The following is a 19,404-nucleotide window of genomic DNA, read 5'->3' on the forward strand; positions in this document are numbered from 1 at the left end:
AAGTTGTAACTATCGATTAAAATAATTTTTAAATTATTGAATTCTTCACACGTTTTACATTTTATTGTGTTTGCATTATAAAATTTTCAAAATGACTTTAATTTCATACATATTACAGTACAAGACGTTAGCAAAACCTGAAAATCTGAGAAAAAACAGCGAGTTTGTTTTTCGACTGGCAACATAATTCTTGTCGATGCCCACAGTCCATTCTATTCTCATTTTTCATTAGTCAATGGTCAATGTTTGAAAGAGTGTGCAAGTGATGTCTACAATTTTAAATGTCATATTAGAAGCAAAATTTTAGCTCAGTTTTATTCAGGATGGCTGAAAACAGGGAAGAAATACTTGCAAATTTCCAGGTAAATACTGTTTCACTTCTTTGTATACTTGTATTAAAGCATAATATTTCGTAAATATTAAATCGTTCAGGTTATGAGAAATACAAAAACAGTGACTGTTCATTCCCCTTTATCTCTTTGTATAATTGGTAACGAAACATTTTGAAATAAATTAACATTTCTGCGTGTTTCCAACTCCAAAATGGCATTAACATTAGTTTCTTTTACATTTTGGAAACGTCTTGAACACAAAGGCTATTGTTTTGAGAGTGTTGTCGTATTCTTTCCATGTAATAAAAAATTACGTCTATATTTTGCGTCTCAAGGTGATATACGATTGGTAATGTAAACATAAACATGTGTTGAGGATGAAGGGGCTCACCAGATCTGTGTTGCAGGGGATAACCAACATTGAAGATGTGGCTGAGGCTATCTTCCACTTGGAGGAGTCTAATTGGGATCTCCTGGTCAGTATCCTTATCTGTAAGACCCCATATTCCTATATTATATTATATAATGACATTTTAATGTTTTCTTTGTGTCATGCAAGTCACAAAGGAATTTAATTAATACATTCCTTATTCCTTTTTCATATGCTTAAACACAAAGCACAGCTTTGCACATAATGTAATAGTGCATAATGTGATATTGTAACATATTTTATATTTATATACATACAAGCTTTTGCCCGTGGCTTCGCTCGCGTCAAGAAGTATTATTATATACAAACTTTCATCCCTTATTTTAACCCCTTGTGGTTGGAATTTATTAAAATCCTTTCTTAGCGGATGCCTACGTCATAACATCTACCTGCATGCCAAATTTCAGCCCGATCCGTCCAGTGCGCGTTGATAGATCACCATGTCAGTCAGTCACGTTTGAGTTTTATATATCTATCTATGGACTCTTCACACCACGTCAGTCTAGCCCCGTGCTAAGTACCTGAAGGACTTGTGTTACGGGTACCAGACAACAGAAATATATTTAATACTTTTATACTATACATATATTTAAGATTTTTATTATATGATACACATATTTAATACACACCCATGACCCAGGAACTTTGAAAACTTCTTGTTCCATCGGCGGGATTCGAACCCGCTACACCGGCTTACATCATCATACATATATAGATTACATCCTAATGTGTCTAAGCAAATCCTATAATCTTAATTTGAATCATTATTAAGTCAAAGCTGAAAAAGATAATACAAAAGTGGCGTCATTGATACCAGGAAGTAAAATCTAAAGATTTTCTTGTACTTTTAGTAGTGATAAGGAGCGATGCTATGTTTAGTTTCCATTTAATACCTCGATCATGGGAATCACAGACACAATAGATTTTCATTGTGTTGCAAAATACCATCTACTGCCAGTAACATTATTCAATCTGCTGCCAGTGATATTATTAATATAAAATAAAAATGGTACTAATCATCATGTTTAAACTTTCACTATTGTTATAAGCTGTTACTTAAGAACTAATCAGCCATCATGATAAACTTCTATAGTCATTTTGTAGAATAACCTAATAACTCACTCAATATAATGTATGTAAATTAATACAATATGGTATGTTACAGACAGCAATAAACCGAGTGATGCCGCAGGACGGCAACAGCTCAGTGTCGCAGTCCACCGACACTCACGACGTGGAGATGATTGATGACGACATATCTGTGATAACACCAAAAACACACCCACCCGGTAAGATCATATTTATTACTATGATAGCTTAAAATACAGAGTGCAACAAAACTAAGTGGAATAATACTTTGGAGTGTGTATGCGACCCCTTTACAGAATTTGCTGTAAAAGTATTAGGGCTGAAACAGTAACTTTTTTTTTTTACTTTTGTATGGGAAAATGCATGACGCTCGGGCGCTAATACAAATGCAAAAAAAATAAAAAATTGTATCATTGATGCACCATACTTATTTGCTAAACTAGAGGGCTGAGTCATGAGTGTAAATTATTGAATTTTTTAGATAGCATTAAACTAATTGCCATTATTACACCACTCACATAATTTAATGTAATACAAATTACTATTCTGACATACACTAACACCCAGCATGTTATGTAACAGTAAAGTAAATTATCATTGTTGTTTTTGTTCTATACAGATAGAGAAGACAGTAATATAGCTTCAACATCATCACCCAGAAACAATGTCCCGAACCTCGTAGAACTACAAGTTCACCACAACAATAAGATACATCCAATCAAAATGTCTGGCATGGCTACAGTCAGTAAGTACTGCAATCTTTCAAGTACTAAAACCCCCTTTCTTATATGGACGCTGTTAAGCATTTGTGTACTAACCCACATAAAAATTACGTATTGAGTTATGAATGCAGTTATGTTCTATAAATGATTTAGAACAATACTGCATTCAAAATTTATCTACAAAAAAAATTGTTGGACACTAATGCTTAACAGCGACCATATAGCGTCTATAGCGTCAGTGAAGCCGCGACTGTGACGTCACTTACATACATTTTTACAGTCGCAGCGTCACTGACGCTCACTTTGAAAGTCCAGTTTTACACATAATTTAGGTATGTCACAAAAACAGTACAGTTAATCAGGGTAACTTCGGACACAGGGTAGGCCCGGATAATTCAATTTAACGCTAAAAAACTACAGTTACGGTACGGTACAACGGTTGCAGTTTGTTTGTTTTCAAAAGTCTTTGCAACAAAAATTTTGAAATTACATTTAATGTATATTATTTAAATTCCTAAAAGTAATTAACAATAATTATTACAATAGTTGGCAGATGCAAAAATCTTTTTCAACTTTATGGCATTGTAATTTGTACTATAACATGGTAGATTATTATTATAATAATTACATAAATGTTGTTTACAAACAACAAATTTAAGACCTGATACAATATGGTTGCAGTGCAGAATGGCGTATATAGAGCCAGGCAAAAAAAAAACACCTGACTAATTTAGTGATAAGTTGAATTATCCGAACTTACCCTGATCTGGGTGCACGGGAGTGCCCCCGCCAAGATGAGCCAAGCGAAGCGCGCACGGGCACTACCTACCTTTTCTCGAAACGTTTCGTCGTATTTTTGCACCCTCGTAACTTTGGTTTGGATAATGCCAGATAGTTGAAATTTTGCGGATATAATGTCATGAGTATAATAATTAAATGCGCAAAGTTTGAATATTGTTACTATTATACTTTAGATTTTATAGGTGTCCAAAAATCCACATTTCTGGCACTGACTCACCGATCATCAAAATTGTTAGGGTACTTCCTGAAGTCTGAGAAAGCTGAAATTTGGCATACCAAATTTCAGCTTTCTCAGACTTCTCAGGTTGGGTTTGATAATTTTCATGTTGTTTCTGTACTAATAGTATGCTACATATAGCATACTATTAGTACAGAAACAACAAAAAAATTATCAAACCCAACCTAACCTATCCCGTCCCCTTGATATAGAGGGGGGATGTTAGTATGGGATACCCCCGTTTCTTGTTCTGGATACAAAATTAAAAATAGAGTATAAAATATACTCCTTGTGCCAAAAAAATACGTGTTAGCCATGTGAAACCACAGATTCACAGAAAACCGGCGTCAAACACCGCTCTCACAGAAAACCGATGTAAAACAGCGCTTACGCTGTGTTTCTTCTAGCGAGTTAAGCGGAGACCGGAAGCCCAACTGAAGTATACCTTATTACCTAATCCCTATTCCTGTTCTCTTCTGCTTATTCCCTTAGCCTATTCCTTCATTAAAAGGGCGAAAATGTACTTGCAACTCTTCTAATGTGACAGTGTTCATGGATCGCATGGACGACGGCAGTTGCTTTCCGTCAGGTGGCCCGTCTGCTTGTTTGTCCCCCAATTTCATAAAAAATCGGCCAAGTATGAGTTAAACTCGCGCACAAAAAGTTTAGTACCTCAATCGAGCAAAAATAGGCTAAAAAATTGTATTTTTTGTATGGGAGCCTCCCTTAATTATTTACTTTATTTAAATTTTATTATTGATTATTAAAGTACAAATATAACTGAGTATTTCGTCAATATTACGAGTGCGTATGTGTTATTGATATCAAGCAAAAAATAGCAAAAAAATCATGTTTCTTGTATGGGAGCCCCCGTTAAATATTAATTTTATTTTGGTTTTAGTATTTGTTGTTATAGCGGCAACAGATATACACAATCTGTGAAAATTTCAGAAATCTATCTATGCGGTTCTTGAGTTACAGCTTGGAGACACACAGACAGACAGACAGACATACATTGATTAAGTCTTAGTAATAGGGTCCCGTTTTTACCCTTTGGGTACGGAACTCTAAAAAGGGAAAGAGAACTTTTCTCTCTAAAAAGCCGGCAACTCGGCGACGATAGTTACTTTCCATCAGGTAACCTGTTGCTCGTTTGTCCCCTAATTTTATATTTTACCGATCCTGACAAGACACTTGCAATTTTTATAATATTGCGAGTGTACATCCTCGTTTGCACCTTAATTTCATAAAAACGCATGTGGTAATTTTTATTAAGTACAGAATCATTCTGTAACTCTTTATAAAAAGAATAATATATTATTATAATATTATATTCGTAATTACTTCACTTTGTAGACTCTAGACCTTAAATCGTCTTAAAAATATGTAAGTCCAAACACTTCAAAGTATAGTCGTAGTCTCAGCTCTCAGCAATAATTCTTTGCGAATATTTAATTTTTAGGTTGTTAACAACGTCTTACATCGGTTAGTTCAAACCTACACCTAAAAGTTAAACGGCTATATCAAACATCTTCGCGTCAAACAACAGTGCGATGTGGATAGGTGAAAATTGAAATCTCTTATTGACTAGAGTACATTAACAAGTATATGAAACTATCCGTGCTAGCTATATCGCGATGTAGACGACCAGCAGCGACATCTATTATTATCAATAGAAAAAAATAGCAAAAAAATCACGTTTGTTGTATGAGAGCCTCCCAAAATATTCAATTTATTTTGTTTTTAGTATTTGTTGCTAAGTAGCAAGGGGGCGTCTATATGTTCTCATCTTGGCAACATTTTTACATGAAAATGTTTTTGGTGGGATTACCCTTATATTTGTATAAGCTAAAAGCTTCTTAACAAAATTGATTTATCTATTTCTGTTGTTCAATATGTTGAAAATGTTAAGTTGCTAAATTCAATTACTGTCTTGTTGGTTATGTTTGTCTATTCTTAGGCAAGTTTTGTGAAGAATACTAAAGCAAAGATATAATAAGAATGGTGAGGACTGAGCTATATTCTCCGATAGCTAGTCGAGCCCTATACATTATCCGCCTGTTCTTTTCCTCGTCAGAGCTTGATCACAAGTTACATTGTCATTTCTTTATCTTCATTTTTTTATTTAGTTTTAGTAACACAATTATATCTTATTAAATGCGACCTTATAATTAATAAAGTATCTAACTATCTTCATCCAGGTGATCTCAAAAAACGTCTGGAGATGGTGTGCGGAGTCCCAGTATGCAGGCAGCAGATCTCCGGGATGGGAGGTTCCCGGGCCACCGCTTCAGCCCCGCTGTCCAGCCTGGGGCTGCCACGCGACGCCGTGCTGCGGCTGAAGGCGGCTGACACTGTGATGGCTGATGACGAGTGAGTTAATTAAGATCTATAATTGCAGACTTTACTTAATCTAATCTTAAATAAAATCAAGGCCTTTTTTCAGCTTTAATTGCTTAATGAAAATAATATTCAATATATTTTAGTTGTCTATTTTAATTTAAAAAAGTAATTTTCTTTACACAGCAATTTTAATCTACCAGTCAACATTTTATCATAGTTGTGTCCAAATAAAACGGACTATTGAGTACTCAATCTTCTTTAAATACTAAAACTTTCAGTTACTTTGTAAACAACATTTATTTTACAAAAGTAACTTTGTATAAATATTGAAAAGAAATGTCTGAACACAGATCCTTGTGGTACTCCTGGCTTTTCTAAAGCCTTTTACTTGTATCAGGGTGGCGGAGCGGCTGACGACGACGTACACGCTGCGAGTGCGACACGAAGAGCGCGACTACACGCTGAAGTTCCCCGGCACTAAGACTGTCCGAGAGGTCAAGGGTGATCTGTTCACGCTCACCGACATACCTGTCAGACATCAGGTAAATGACGTTATTCAAAATTAACAATAATTGAATAATAGATAGAACTTCAAACTTTTAATTTATTAACTTTTTTAACTATACCCGTTCGAGATTACAATTTTTTTTGTTCATTTCTTGATCTTTCAATCAGTCCTTGAACTATGAGCAGATGTGTCGTGTGGCTTATGAAAAAAATAATTAATTATTCAAAAGTAAAATTAAGAAACTTTAGTAGGATAGTATTTAAATAACAAAATTACATAGGATGTATAATGTTTGTAGTGGTACTAAAATGATAATAATATGTAGAAGATAATCCATACTAATATTATAAATGCGAAAGTGTGTCTGTCTGTCTGTCTGTCTGTTACCTCTTCACGTCCAAACTGCTTAACCGATTTTTGAGTCCCGGGAAAGGACATAGGATACTTTTTGTCCTGGAAAAATGTACGGGTCCCGCGCGATAAACGAGTTTTGGCGCAACGGAGTTGCGGGCGTCATCTAGTTTTGTATAAACAGCTAAAAGTAAAAAAAAAGTGAGAAATTACAAATTAATTTCCTGCTATGTTTTGTACTCATCGAGCTGTTTTCATTATACTTTTTGCCTGAGTCCTATCTAACTGAACCCTGTTTATGAAATATTATGTTTTCTATCTTAGTTGTTTTCTTATTGACCAGGAATTATCTTTTATTTTTTGTAGGTGTGGACAGGATGGCCGTCAGTCCAGGGTCTGGACGACACTGTGTTGGCGATGGTGGGTCTGGAGCAGCCGCAACACGAACTCACAGTACGCCGCGCGCCCGCCAAGCAGAAGGAGTACAAACGGGTACGTAGAGCAGGACTCTGGATTGTCTATCTCTGTCCCACACGCGTACGCAATATGCTGAAGCAGCCGCAACACGAACTCACAGTGCGGCCAGCGCCCGCCAAGCAGTACAAACGGGTACGTTGAGCGGGACGCCGCGACTGTCTGTCTCTGTCCCACACGCGTACGCAACACACAGTCGTACACAATACGTTAATGTGTACCGTAAAATAGTATAATTTATCTCATTAAGATAAATTATACTATTTTACGGTAAATTAAAACATTGCGATATCAATAAATGAGGTGTTAATAGGTTCGCAAAAAGCCTGTCTTATACGTGACTAGATGACGCCCGCAACTCCGTTGCGCCAAAATTAGTTTATCGCGCGAGAACCGTACATTTTTCCAGGATAAAAACTATCCTATGTCCTTTCCCGGGACTCAAACTATCTCCAGTTAGAGCAGCAGTTAGAGCGTGAAGAGGTAACAGACAGACAGACACACTTTCGCATTTATAATATTAGTATGGATTGCTGTTTCTGCCTTGTTGTATTTTAAAGTACCTTGTAATGTGGTTATTAATGTATAATAATATTTGTGTTCATATTCTACAGATAGTCGTAGAGAGTTCGGACAGCGAGAACAGCTCGGTGGAGGAGGTGGAGGACGCCGACTTCCCCGTGGAGGAGGACATATTCGTGGACGTGCCCGCCGAGCGCCTACAGCCACTCAGTAAGTATATTATCTGTCCCGCTCGCACACAAACATAGTGGTAACGTTTGTCACGCTCACACACTCGCAGATACGATGATGTTAGTGGTGCTGTATCATCTTCGCAAACCATAGATAATAGTGATTGGTTCCCACTTACAGATGGTGGTAATGTTTAAATTTAAAAAAAAACTTTTACAGTGTCAGAAAACGTAGAAGACGAGGCGCTAGGATGTATAGAATTTGCTCAACGGTTCAAACAGCGGTACGGACCTAACACACCAAATTTCTTCGAGGGAACTCTACAGGATGCTATCAAGGAGTCGTGTTTAAAACCAGCTAAAGAGGTAAGGCTTTTTTTCCAAATACAATCTGTTCATCATGTCTACGATTTGTAGACTTTTTATAGAAAAACTAGTGTCATATCCATGCAGGATGGTGTGGTTGCTTTTATTGCAAATATGAGTAACAAGAGTCTCAATGTAAAATATTTAACAATCACAATATGCCCTAAAAGATCTTTTTTGCTATTTCTAGTATATCAAATTAGGCTACAATTAGGTATAAGAAAGCATAAAATGGCTTGGTTAGCATAGGACGCTGTTAAATCGAGGCACCAACACATGCTTGCACGCATGCTTTATGTATGCGTAAATTGTAAAAGAAGAAGAATTAAAATTGCCCCACGTCCTACAGAAAAGCGATGTACCTCAAAAGATAATAAAAAAATAATATAAAAATATGGCATACTTCTGAACGCCATCCTTACTGTCTGACATACAAAAAATGCCATGAAAATTCTTTCAGGCGCAATATAATTAATATACAGAATATGTTCTATTTCATGACATCCGTTTGACTATGGATGTTGGCAGGCATGTACATGCACATTGTTAAAAATACCTATAAAATATACCACAATAAGAACAAACGCTTGACTCGACTTGGATTATGGTAATAGTAATACTCCCCACACCGATTTCAGTGACGGTGGCCAGTCAGAGACTCACAATATCTTTACGTTCCTTAAATTTTAAATTATTTCTAATTAATATTAAAGAGCCGCCTCTAATGGCATTTTCTCTACTGAACGAACTAGCTAGGGTGGTTATTGAAATTGAAAGTGAGTTCATATTGTCTGAACCAGTGTTCAGATATACAAATAATATCAATGTTAAATTCCTTTAAAAATAACTCAATTTCAAGTTCTTTACCTACCATACCTTGTAAATTTTGATGCACCAGATTAATCAAATTACATTTATTCTTACTTAATATATTTGAGTCTAACAAATTATTGGTAGGATTTTCAATTCTAAATTTATTTCCGCAAGAGATGTCCTCCATTGCCTTATTATCTAATTTAAATAAATATTTGGAACATATTCCAATTCGTTAATATTATGACTAGTATAATTCTGCTCAATAGAAGCAGTAGTCTTTTTTTCCCTTCCTCCCAACTAAAAGTATTAATGTTGTATTCGGACAATAAGTCATAGCCAAAGCCCTGCACATTATTTCACTATAAGTAGCTCCAGGCATACAGAAATTGGAAAATGATTGTCCAATACACATCCTATTTAAATAAATACCTAAGTCCTTACCTAATTCATCACTGAACAAAGCAATTTGTGGGCATTCAGTATGTACCTTCTGCCTGGAACATATATCAGTTATACTATTCAAAATAATATATCAGTTACATTATTTTACAACATTATGTCCTTATCCTAAAAACCGCCAAACTGCATTTCAGTTTGTTGGCGATATACATTACTAGTATTAAGGAACTGTAAACTACGGAACACTAAAACGTATTTAATAGACCAGTCTTAGTATAAAACTTCTATTTATATTTATCTTATATATCCTTTTTTTTAATGTCATTATTTATTATATTATTATTATTATTATTTATTCATTTTATTAGTATTTAAGTACATTAAATTGCTCCTGAAAGAATTTTCATAGCATTTTTTGTATGTCAGACAGTAAGGATGGCGTTCTGTAGTATGTCATATTCTTACATTATTTTTTTATTATCTTTTGAGGTACATCACTTTGCTGTAGGACGAGGGGTAATTTTCTATAGGCCATAATCCGTCTTCTTTCAACCACATTACAGTCATTCTCCTTCACTGTCCATCTGTGCCCTAGATTCTAGAACATAAACATTTCAAATTAAAAACACATAACCAGTAACTTTTTATTTTTCCTCCAGCGTCGTCTCCTCGGCGTATACCTCCACCACGAGCGCTCGGTGCTGTCGAACGTGTTCTGCGCACAGCTGCTGGGCTGCGACGCCGTACTGCACACGCTCGCCGACGGCTTTCTTCTCTACGGCTGGGACATGACCGACTCCAGAAACGCCGACCTGTGAGTACACCTGGACCACCTGCACGCTCGGTGCTGCCGAACGTGTTCTGCTGCTCACGTACTTTTTAGCCATCAATCTTTTTTTTTCTTTTATTAAATAAGGGGGCAAACGAGCAAACGGGTCACCTAATGGAAAGCAACTTCCGTCGCCCATGGACACTCGCAGCATCAGAAGAGCTGCAGGTGCGTTGCCGGCCTTTTAGAGTGAATAGGGAAGGGAAGGGAATAGGGTAGGGGATTGGGCCTCCGGTAAACTTACTCACTTGGCGAAACACAGCGCAAGCGATGTTTCACGCCGGTTTTCTGTGAGAACGTGGTATTTCTCCGGTCGAGCCGGTCCATTCGTGCCGAAGCATGGCTCTCCCACGTCTGGTGTCATCTCAGATTGATGCGACTGAACTGATGCCAGATTGAGCGTGTAACTTACGACTATGGATGACCCCGTATTACAAAACGTATGTTAAACATGACTCATCTATTTTCAGACTGCTAGCGTCCGTGGCGACGGCGCTAGGCCCCGTGGCGAGTATGACGATCCGCAGCATCCCCGTGGAGCGGCTGCCCGCACTCGTCATCATCATGCGGGTGCGGTCCAACACGGAGATATATTCGGTTATTAATGGTAAGTGATATTTATTACGTTTTGGGTTAAGATAATGTGTATCAGCCTACGAATAATAAAAACAAAGGAATCGTAACTCCCATACTATTACCGTTTTAAATTTGGTTCCTTTTGATCTGTCATGTAACGTCAGCCTAGTACCGCTCAAGGTCACCTAAATATTGCAAATGTATTGAAATGTGTACCTAAGGTACACTTTTTTGACAAGTATTGTGGAGCATGTTTCTTGACGGAGTTACTTTTCCTTAGTTTTTATTATTCGTATTTCGTAGGTATCAGCGTAATGACTAATGATGGCCTATCTTGATACTTCCTTATCTATATCATTTATTGATATAATTTATAATTTAAACATGCAAAATCGTCAAATTTCGAAACAGTTCCTTGGTGACAATTACGTTGAACCCAATCTTTTTTGTAGCGCCATCTGTGTGTTATTGTTTGAAATTTTATGTGGTTTCGATCGCATAACGCCAACTAGAACTTAGAATGCACTGTTCCGTGTTTCATAGGCAAGACATTATAATATCGATAACAATATTACATTCGCTATGGCAATAATTTCATACGGGTTAGGACGTTTGGACGGAATTTTACCGTCCGACGTTCATAACTTCACGTTTGCCATATCAAAACGTAAGAAATCGGGGCGCCGTGCCGCGCTGGATGGTAAAATTCCGTGTAGTGCACAAACGCCCTTAGTGTTCAACTTCACCCGTTAAATTCCCGCTTCACAGGCAACGTGGGCGTGTCGGAGCTGGTGGCGGGCTTGGCGGAGGCGGCGGAGCGGTTCGCGGCGCGGCGGGCGGAGGACGCGCGCGTCGAGCGCGAGCGGGACGCCCGGCAGCGAGTCAAGCGCGAGCAGGACGAGGCGTACCAGCGGAGCCTCGAGGCCGACAGGTAGACAGTTGTGTCCGTCTGTCTGTATGTTACCTCTTCAAGCTTAAATCGCTGAACCGATTTTGCTGGGCATGGAAATACCTTGAGTCCCGGAAAAGGATATAGGATAGTTTTTATCCCGCGAAAATGTACGATTCCGGTGCGATAAACAAATTTTGGCGCAACGAAGTTGCGGGCGTCCTGTAGTTTTTTTATATGGGGGCAAACAAGCAAACGGGTGTACCTGATGGAAAGCAACTACCGTCACACATGAACACTTGCAACATTAGAAGAGCGCTGTGTTGCTGGCCATTTAAGAGGGAACACGCTCTCTTCTTGAAGGTTTGCAGATAGTATTGGTCCGGAAATACTGCTGGTGACTCGTTCTAGAGTCCAGAGCTTTACAGTGTTAATCTTGTTGAGTTAATGGCAGACTAAGCCGATTGCTGAATCCCTGTTGATTTTTTTCTTGGAATTTAAATTCTAATCTACGGTAAAAATATTTTTTTTGACATTTCTGTTCAGTTCAGTTTGTTAAATATTTGTTTTGAATGAAACTCATGACCGTCCTAGCGCGAGCGGCAAGTTTAGCTATATAACTGTGACATAATTAGATCTTTTAAGCGCCTTCATACCGACACACTAACAGCTATCACCTTCGCTGAAGTTATATATCTCCAATTAAATTTATTATTTCAGAGCAAAAGATGAAATTAAGAAGCAACAAGAATTAGAAAAAACACAGGAAATAGAGCGGGCAGAGTCAGAGAGAATACAGGAGGAGGCGAGAAAAGAGGTAAGAGACAAGATACACCAATTAATTTTATAATACAAGATATTATATAATTTATAATACAAGATATAAAAAGAAATATTATGTTAAAAACTGGCTTTTGCTTGCGAGACTAATATGAGCTAAAATAAGCGTTGTAAAAAGAGGCCAAAAGCCTTTCGTACCTAAACAACCCATACCTTATGTGGCAAAAAATAAATATTTATCTAAATAAAATATTATGCATTTGCTCAGGCGCTACGTGCGGGCGCGGCGGCGCGCGTGCCCACGGAGCCGGCGGCGGGAGCGGACGCGGCGCGGATCCGCGTGCGTCTGCCGCCGCCGCACCACGAGTGCATCGAGCGACGGTTTCGACCCACTGACACGCTCACGGTAATAACTAACAACAACGGAGCTAATACAAAGAGGAGCTGGCCCAATCATTGTGGGCGGGGCTTAAGTCAGTACACTTTCAGCGTTTGTCAGGTGCACACGTAACGAGACTCTCAATAAATTGGTGTTTTTTGCGTTTTTAACAAAGAAAGGATGAAAAATTGTGTTTTACAATGTCGAAAACACTCAGACGGACGTTCTGGTAATATAAATACCATCACAAACCTTTGAAAGATAATACAGACTACGTAAATGCGTATAATTTTGCATAAGTTTATTACAATAGTCATACTTGAATACTGAAAACCGTTTATACACTTATACTTGAACACATTTAAATAGCTAAAACCTATATAGCTTTTATTGTGATATTACTTTTAAACCGCCATCTTTCGTCATCTATGATAACTATTTGAATCGTAACAAAATATCCAGGGCAGTAGTACGTCTCATAATATTCAAGACAAAATGACATCTTGTGTAATATAGTTGAACTACGTAGTAACATCAACATCGACCTAAACTAGTAGATTTGCTTTTAGCCGATAGATGAAATATTGAGAAGTGGGCGGAGCTTGACACCCCCTCACCCCGCAAATTGTCACGCGTCGTTTCATAAGGAAACTTGATTACAACACCTCCTCTTAGTATGAGCTCCGTGGTAATAACACACTATACAGTACTCCCAAATTAATAATGCGCATGGAAATCTTCGCTAATTGTCGTAATCACGAAAACACTCGAATCTATGAAACTTGCATTTTGCACCTTGTTCAAAGGAAATAGAAATAAACTAGCTGTTGCCCGCGACTTCGTCCGCGTGGACTTCAGTTTATAGCGCGCGATGTCAACAAAATTGGTGTCAAAAGCTTTTACAAAAAAACCCTGGTACCCCTTAAATCAATAGAGCTGTGCAGTGTGCACACAATAAGTATTTCATTTTTTATATTAAACTTTATATTTTATGCCAAATTTTAAAGCTTATTTAGCCCTCCAATTACACAACTTTACCCATAAACTATTTATCATTGATAGATTTAAGGTTACGTCACACACAGATAAAGTACTGAGTTATTTAATACCGTAGAATAGATATAACAATCGAAAAAAATCGAAACTTAAATGTAAGATGATACCACGTCTTATAGAAAGACTTTTGAGCAAGCGTCAGCGCGATGTAGAAGACTCACGGCGCCATCTATTATGAATTGTTGGAACTAACTTAATTTGAACAAATTTACGCATTTTCACCCCCTTACAACCCTTTTTTCCAGTAAAAAAGTAGCCTATGTCCTTTCTCAGGCTTTAGACTATCTGTATACAAAATTTCATTACAATCGGTTCGGAAGTTTTGGCGTTTGGCGTGAAAGCGAGACTGACAGACAGACAGACAGACAGAGATACTTTTGGCGTTTGGCGTGAAAGCGAGACTGACAGACAGACAGACAGACAGAGATACTTTTGGCGTTTGCCGTGAAAGCGAGACTGACAGACAGACAGAGATACGTTCGCATTTATAATATTAGTATAGATTATGTGCACACTGCACAGCTGTTTTTGGGTATTTTGATTAATTAAGGGCCGCGCTACACCGGAATAGCTGCGGCGAGGCGAGCACTTTCAGCGCTGCCATTCCGGTGTAGCGCGGCCCTAAGAGGGGTACCACTTGCCAGGGTTTTAAAAAGTTTTTAAATTTTTGACAAATTTTGTTGACACCGCGCGCTATAAACTAAAGTCCACGCAGACGAAGTCGCGGGCAACAGCTAGTATTATACATAAAATATGTTTAAGATTTTTGAAATTTTATTTTAATACACATCCAAGACCCAGGAACATTGAAAACTTTTTGTTCCGCCTGCGGGACTCGAACCCAGGACCCCCGGGATGAGCGCTGGCCACGCGCAATGCGAATTCATTTTCATCGATATTTTCATGGAAATAAGATATTTTCCCACATCAAAATGTAGCCTATGTCCTTTCTCAGACTCTAGAATAACTGTGTACAAAATTTCATTGCAATCGGTTCAGTAGTTTTGGCGTGAAAGCAAGACAGACAGACAGACAGAGATACTTTCGCATTTATAATATTAGTATGGATATCATAAATTATAGCCGGTGGCTATGCGCTGTCGCCGGTCCGTCAAGTGCTCCGGTAAGCCATCGCGGCGTTACCATGGTAACGTCCAAGCAACATCCGGCACCTCTACGTAGCTGCAAAGTGCTGTTTTTTCCTAAAGCACAGAATATATATTAGTAGTACCAACAGAAGTCTCACTTGCGAAACCCGTTTAAAGAAATAACGACTCATGTTACGATACTATTAAGTTCAAATTCCGACCGCGCAGTGCTAGGTGCCTACAATTATATTCACCTACATCTCCGCTCTCTGTCTATCACATAACTCGTACCTTTTCTGACTCAAGGTTTTCGCCTTTTAGAAAACAAAATATTATTTTTTAATTACTATTGGTATGAATAGCAAACCTTTTTATAGTAATATAAAATTTTAGTAACCCAACCTATATTTTATAGTAGTTTTATATATTCGATTATAGTGCAGGAAACTTTTACAATTTAAACATAGTAACTTGTGTTTATTTCTGTGTAGTTTGTGCGTTTCTTTGTATGAAATTGGTTTATTTGCTATGTTTGTATAGTTTTTATCTACTTTTTGTGTTTAAATACCATCAAATACATATTTCATTGGCCTTTCTTAATTGTTCATTTTTATAAGATTTGTAACGATTTTGTCACAGCGGTTAAATCAGTATCATGAATAAAATTCCTCTATGATCAGTAAACAGTAGATACGCGACGAAAAATCTTGCGCGTGCGTCACCGCTCGCTTGTGAGTCCCTACTGATTGGCCACCCGCGGGTGGTACTTACAGTTCGATACCTATTGGGACAGGCCTGCCTAAAGATAAGTTTTAAACAGCGCTTGCAGCGACATCTTTCGACGCTCGGGAAATACGACCGTTGCCGAAAAATTACGAAAATTTCTATGCGCATTATCACTTTGGGAGCACTGTACAATGCATTGTAAAACACTAGATGACGCCCGCAACTTCGTTGCGCGAAAAGTGAAAAACATGGGAACCGTACATTTTTCCGGGATAGAAAGTATCCTATGTCCTTTCCCGGAACTCAAAGTATCTCCATACCAAATTTCAGCAAAATTGGTTCAGCGGTTTAGGCGTGAAAAGGTAACAGACAGACAGACACACGTATTTATAATATTAGTATGGATGCGAAAGCTACTGAAATTTGGTATGGAGATAAAGTATAATATGTCTTTTCTCGGCACTCAACGGTGCCGAGAAAAGACATATTATACTTTTTATCTCGGTAAAATGCGGTTTTCGCGCGTTAAACGAATTTTGGCACACACACGATAAAACAGCACAGTTTGATCACAGAAGACACACTAATAATAAGATAGCTTAACCTTTGAGGCTTTGATGTCGGTGGCCGGGTTTATAGAAACTATCAGCTTCACAGGACACATTTTAATAGTGCCTTAATGTTTCACTGATACTCAATGCCTGGATTATTATCTTTCTAGTGAGACAATCAAGAGTTTAGCTCTCTTGTCTGAAACTTGAAAACAAAGCTATGAATGCCTACGAGGCGAGAACTAAGCCGAGACCACAGTTTATTATAAAACTTGTGTTAAGTGATACTTAACTTTTATTATAATGTCTACTGTGTATTTCTATTATATAAAATTAAATTATTGTATAATAAAGTTTGCTATCTTGCAGGCGTTGCTGGACTTTTTGGCGTCGAAAGGTTATCCGCAGGAGAATTACAAAGTCATTTCTAGCTGGCCTAGAAGAGATGTAAGTATTATTTTTTAGTATTTTTATTCTCATATACGTAAAACAAACGTCTATAATGTGTGAATGGCGACTGAAAAGGAAGATCTTCCGACCGAGCGAGATAGCATACTCAGGTCAGGCCGAAGCCCACTGACGTTATTTCAGACATTGTATTATGTATATATCTTGCCGTTCTCCAGCGAGCGAATTGTGGGTACCGCCACACGTCTAACAGGAAATTGTGTTAACCCATAAAGTTAATATACCTAGCGGAATAGAGAAACAAAGGCCTGAGCAAGAGAGATGTCACTATTAGTAACACTGCGTGGTAAAAAGAAACGTGTGAACATGACAGCAGCACTCTTTTTTTGAGGTCCAGTCGGCACGTGCCGCACGTTTACAATTTAATCTCTTAGAAATCATGTTCAATCATGCTTGTGTAAGTGTATACGTACACATATTTTTCACACAGATGAAAACCATTTTCGGTTTCGTTTGACAGCTCGAGATTGTTGCTCTATTCCGCTAGGTATATTAACTTTATGTGTTAACCAGAACGTGTTAGACATTTTGTAGTTTAATGATGTTATCGGTACTGCATCGAGACTGTGCATTGCGAGACTATTTAACAGTGTTTACCTACATCTGCCGTTTTTCGTTTGCAGCTCACAGCGGAGCCGCACAGCAGCACGCTGCAGGCGCTCAAGCTGTACCCTCAGGAGACCATCGTGCTCGAGGAGCGGTGAATGTGCCCCGCTCGCCCCTAAAACGCGCAGAGAAAACATCCGCCATTGTGATACAGGTACCGCGTACCTGTCATCTCAACCTGTCAATGTCACTGTCAGTGGTGTTTTTTTTAATCGAAATTGCACAATGCAAAGGAATATTTTTGTGATGTCAAAGAGTCGTGGTCGTTTGTGTTTGAATTCGTGTCTAAGCGCGCTGAAATCTAAATTTCGTGAGCATTTTGTATATTTTGCTGTATATAAATAATATAAACGCCATCTTCGTTTGAATCAAAAATATTTTTGTAATACATAATATAATTAAGCAGCATCGCCATCTCTTTTGCGATACGAGTCAACCTTATGATACCTACCTGACTGTATCGAATATGATGTAACTGTAACAGACTTATACCTCGTTTATTATCCGTACTATTATAGTAAAACGCTATAATAGTAGTATAATTTAACATAGATGCACCACATAAAAATATTTTAAGGATAGCACTATTTTCATAAACCTTTCAACATTTATTTTTCGAAGTACTTTCATATAGGGGGTTTAAAAAACACATATGTTAAACTACAGATTAAAAGTTTGGTTTATTTATTAGCGTAGTTCTATTATTTAAAATTTATATGATACAAAGGGCATAATAATGTTAAGTTATAAATTTTCTTATGGGCCCTCACATAATAATATGAATGAATAGACAGCGTTGCTTAGTCCTATATGTCGGTTCCTCCATACAGAATGTAGGCGACCCTAAAGCATTTTTGAATTATTACTTGATTACAAAATAATTTATAGAAACCTTTAAGAGGGTGACTAACGCAAAAAATCAAATATCGTCTTTCTCTCTTCACAATCACGCCCGTCTTTCATATGTCAGGTGAAAAATTACTGGAATCCGATGATTCCGCGTCCAAGTTAGTTTTTTCTTAATAACTCGATAAATATACAACATTTTAAAAAATCCGCCAGGTCAATGTCTCAATGACAGAATTTTATAGAATGAGAGAAAATTTAAGATATCAAATTCTTGAAAATATAATGTAGTATCTTTATTTAGAAAATGAAACAATTCGGGGCTTATTTTCAAGTATAAAAATGAAATTTATAATCGACAATTTTGGGTTAGTCGCCCCCTTAATGCAAAAAAGTTACAATGACTTTACTTGTCCTTAAAAAATTTAATTAAGTTAAATGTGTTTCAACTATCTACCTAAATTAGCCTGCCAATTCGACGTCTAGGCCGTTCATATAAACGCATTTACACCTTTTAAAATGGAAATTAAAGCCATTTATTACAAGCATTTTAAGGTGACATTTATGTATATTTTTTGAAAATTAGATGCTAGTCTAAATATTTGTTGAAAGTTAGTACAGTTAAATGTAGTATTTTTTCTGGTTCTTCATATTCTTATTACATGATATTATGTAGATTTTATAAACGGCCTAGACATCTAATTGGTTATGTATCTAATTTAACTACATGGCTGCAAAATATGCAACATAAAAGGGTCGGCCGGTTGTATATATTTAATTGAATTCAAGTTTGTATTTGAATAGTTATAGGGTCTTATTAATAAAATATTGCTCCACGCTCCTCCATGTTGCTGTCTCTTTCCGACACGTTGGAAAAACACTTGGCAAACAAAACAGCTATGTAGCTGCATTAGCGTTAGATCTCCTTAGTGTTAACTGATAAACAATGCGTAATCTATACAAATTATACAATGTTTTTTCCTTATTTGTTACAATGGAAAATATGGTATATCCATCGTGTAACTATTTTTATTAGCAAGGAGATTCATGTTAATAAATATTTGTATTAA

The 19,404-nt window shown here is 37.3% G+C and overlaps 1 protein-coding gene across 1 annotated transcript; it reads left to right on the plus strand.

Annotated features, from left to right (window-relative positions):
- The first annotated feature begins 204 nt into the window (after positions 1-204).
- LOC121737148 (FAS-associated factor 1) lies at positions 205-18,371 on the plus strand. The gene is made up of 16 exons (XM_042128717.1): positions 205-362; positions 740-808; positions 1,928-2,051; positions 2,471-2,596; positions 5,793-5,964; positions 6,332-6,476; positions 7,160-7,285; positions 7,882-7,999; positions 8,180-8,325; positions 10,200-10,354; positions 10,840-10,976; positions 11,714-11,876; positions 12,555-12,651; positions 12,883-13,020; positions 16,784-16,861; positions 17,506-18,371. The coding sequence occupies exons 1-16, from the start codon at positions 324-326 to the stop codon at positions 17,584-17,586; spliced, it is 1,914 nt and encodes a 637-aa protein (XP_041984651.1). The 5' UTR covers positions 205-323; the 3' UTR covers positions 17,587-18,371.
- The last annotated feature ends 1,033 nt before the right edge of the window (positions 18,372-19,404 follow it).

Source organism: Aricia agestis, chromosome 20 (assembly GCF_905147365.1).
Source record: "Aricia agestis chromosome 20, ilAriAges1.1, whole genome shotgun sequence".
In the NCBI taxonomy this organism is placed as follows: Eukaryota; Metazoa; Arthropoda; class Insecta; order Lepidoptera; family Lycaenidae; genus Aricia; species Aricia agestis.

Bases quoted from the DNA above. Each gene is read 5' to 3' on its own strand.
- LOC121737148 (XM_042128717.1), top strand. From the start codon at position 324: ATGGCTGAAAACAGGGAAGAAATACTTGCAAATTTCCAG. The intron at 363-739 runs GTAAATACTGTT...TCTGTGTTGCAG, and splicing joins AAATACTTGCAAATTTCCAG to GGGATAACCAACATTGAAGA. The intron at 6,477-7,159 runs GTAAATGACGTT...TATTTTTTGTAG, and splicing joins ACATACCTGTCAGACATCAG to GTGTGGACAGGATGGCCGTC.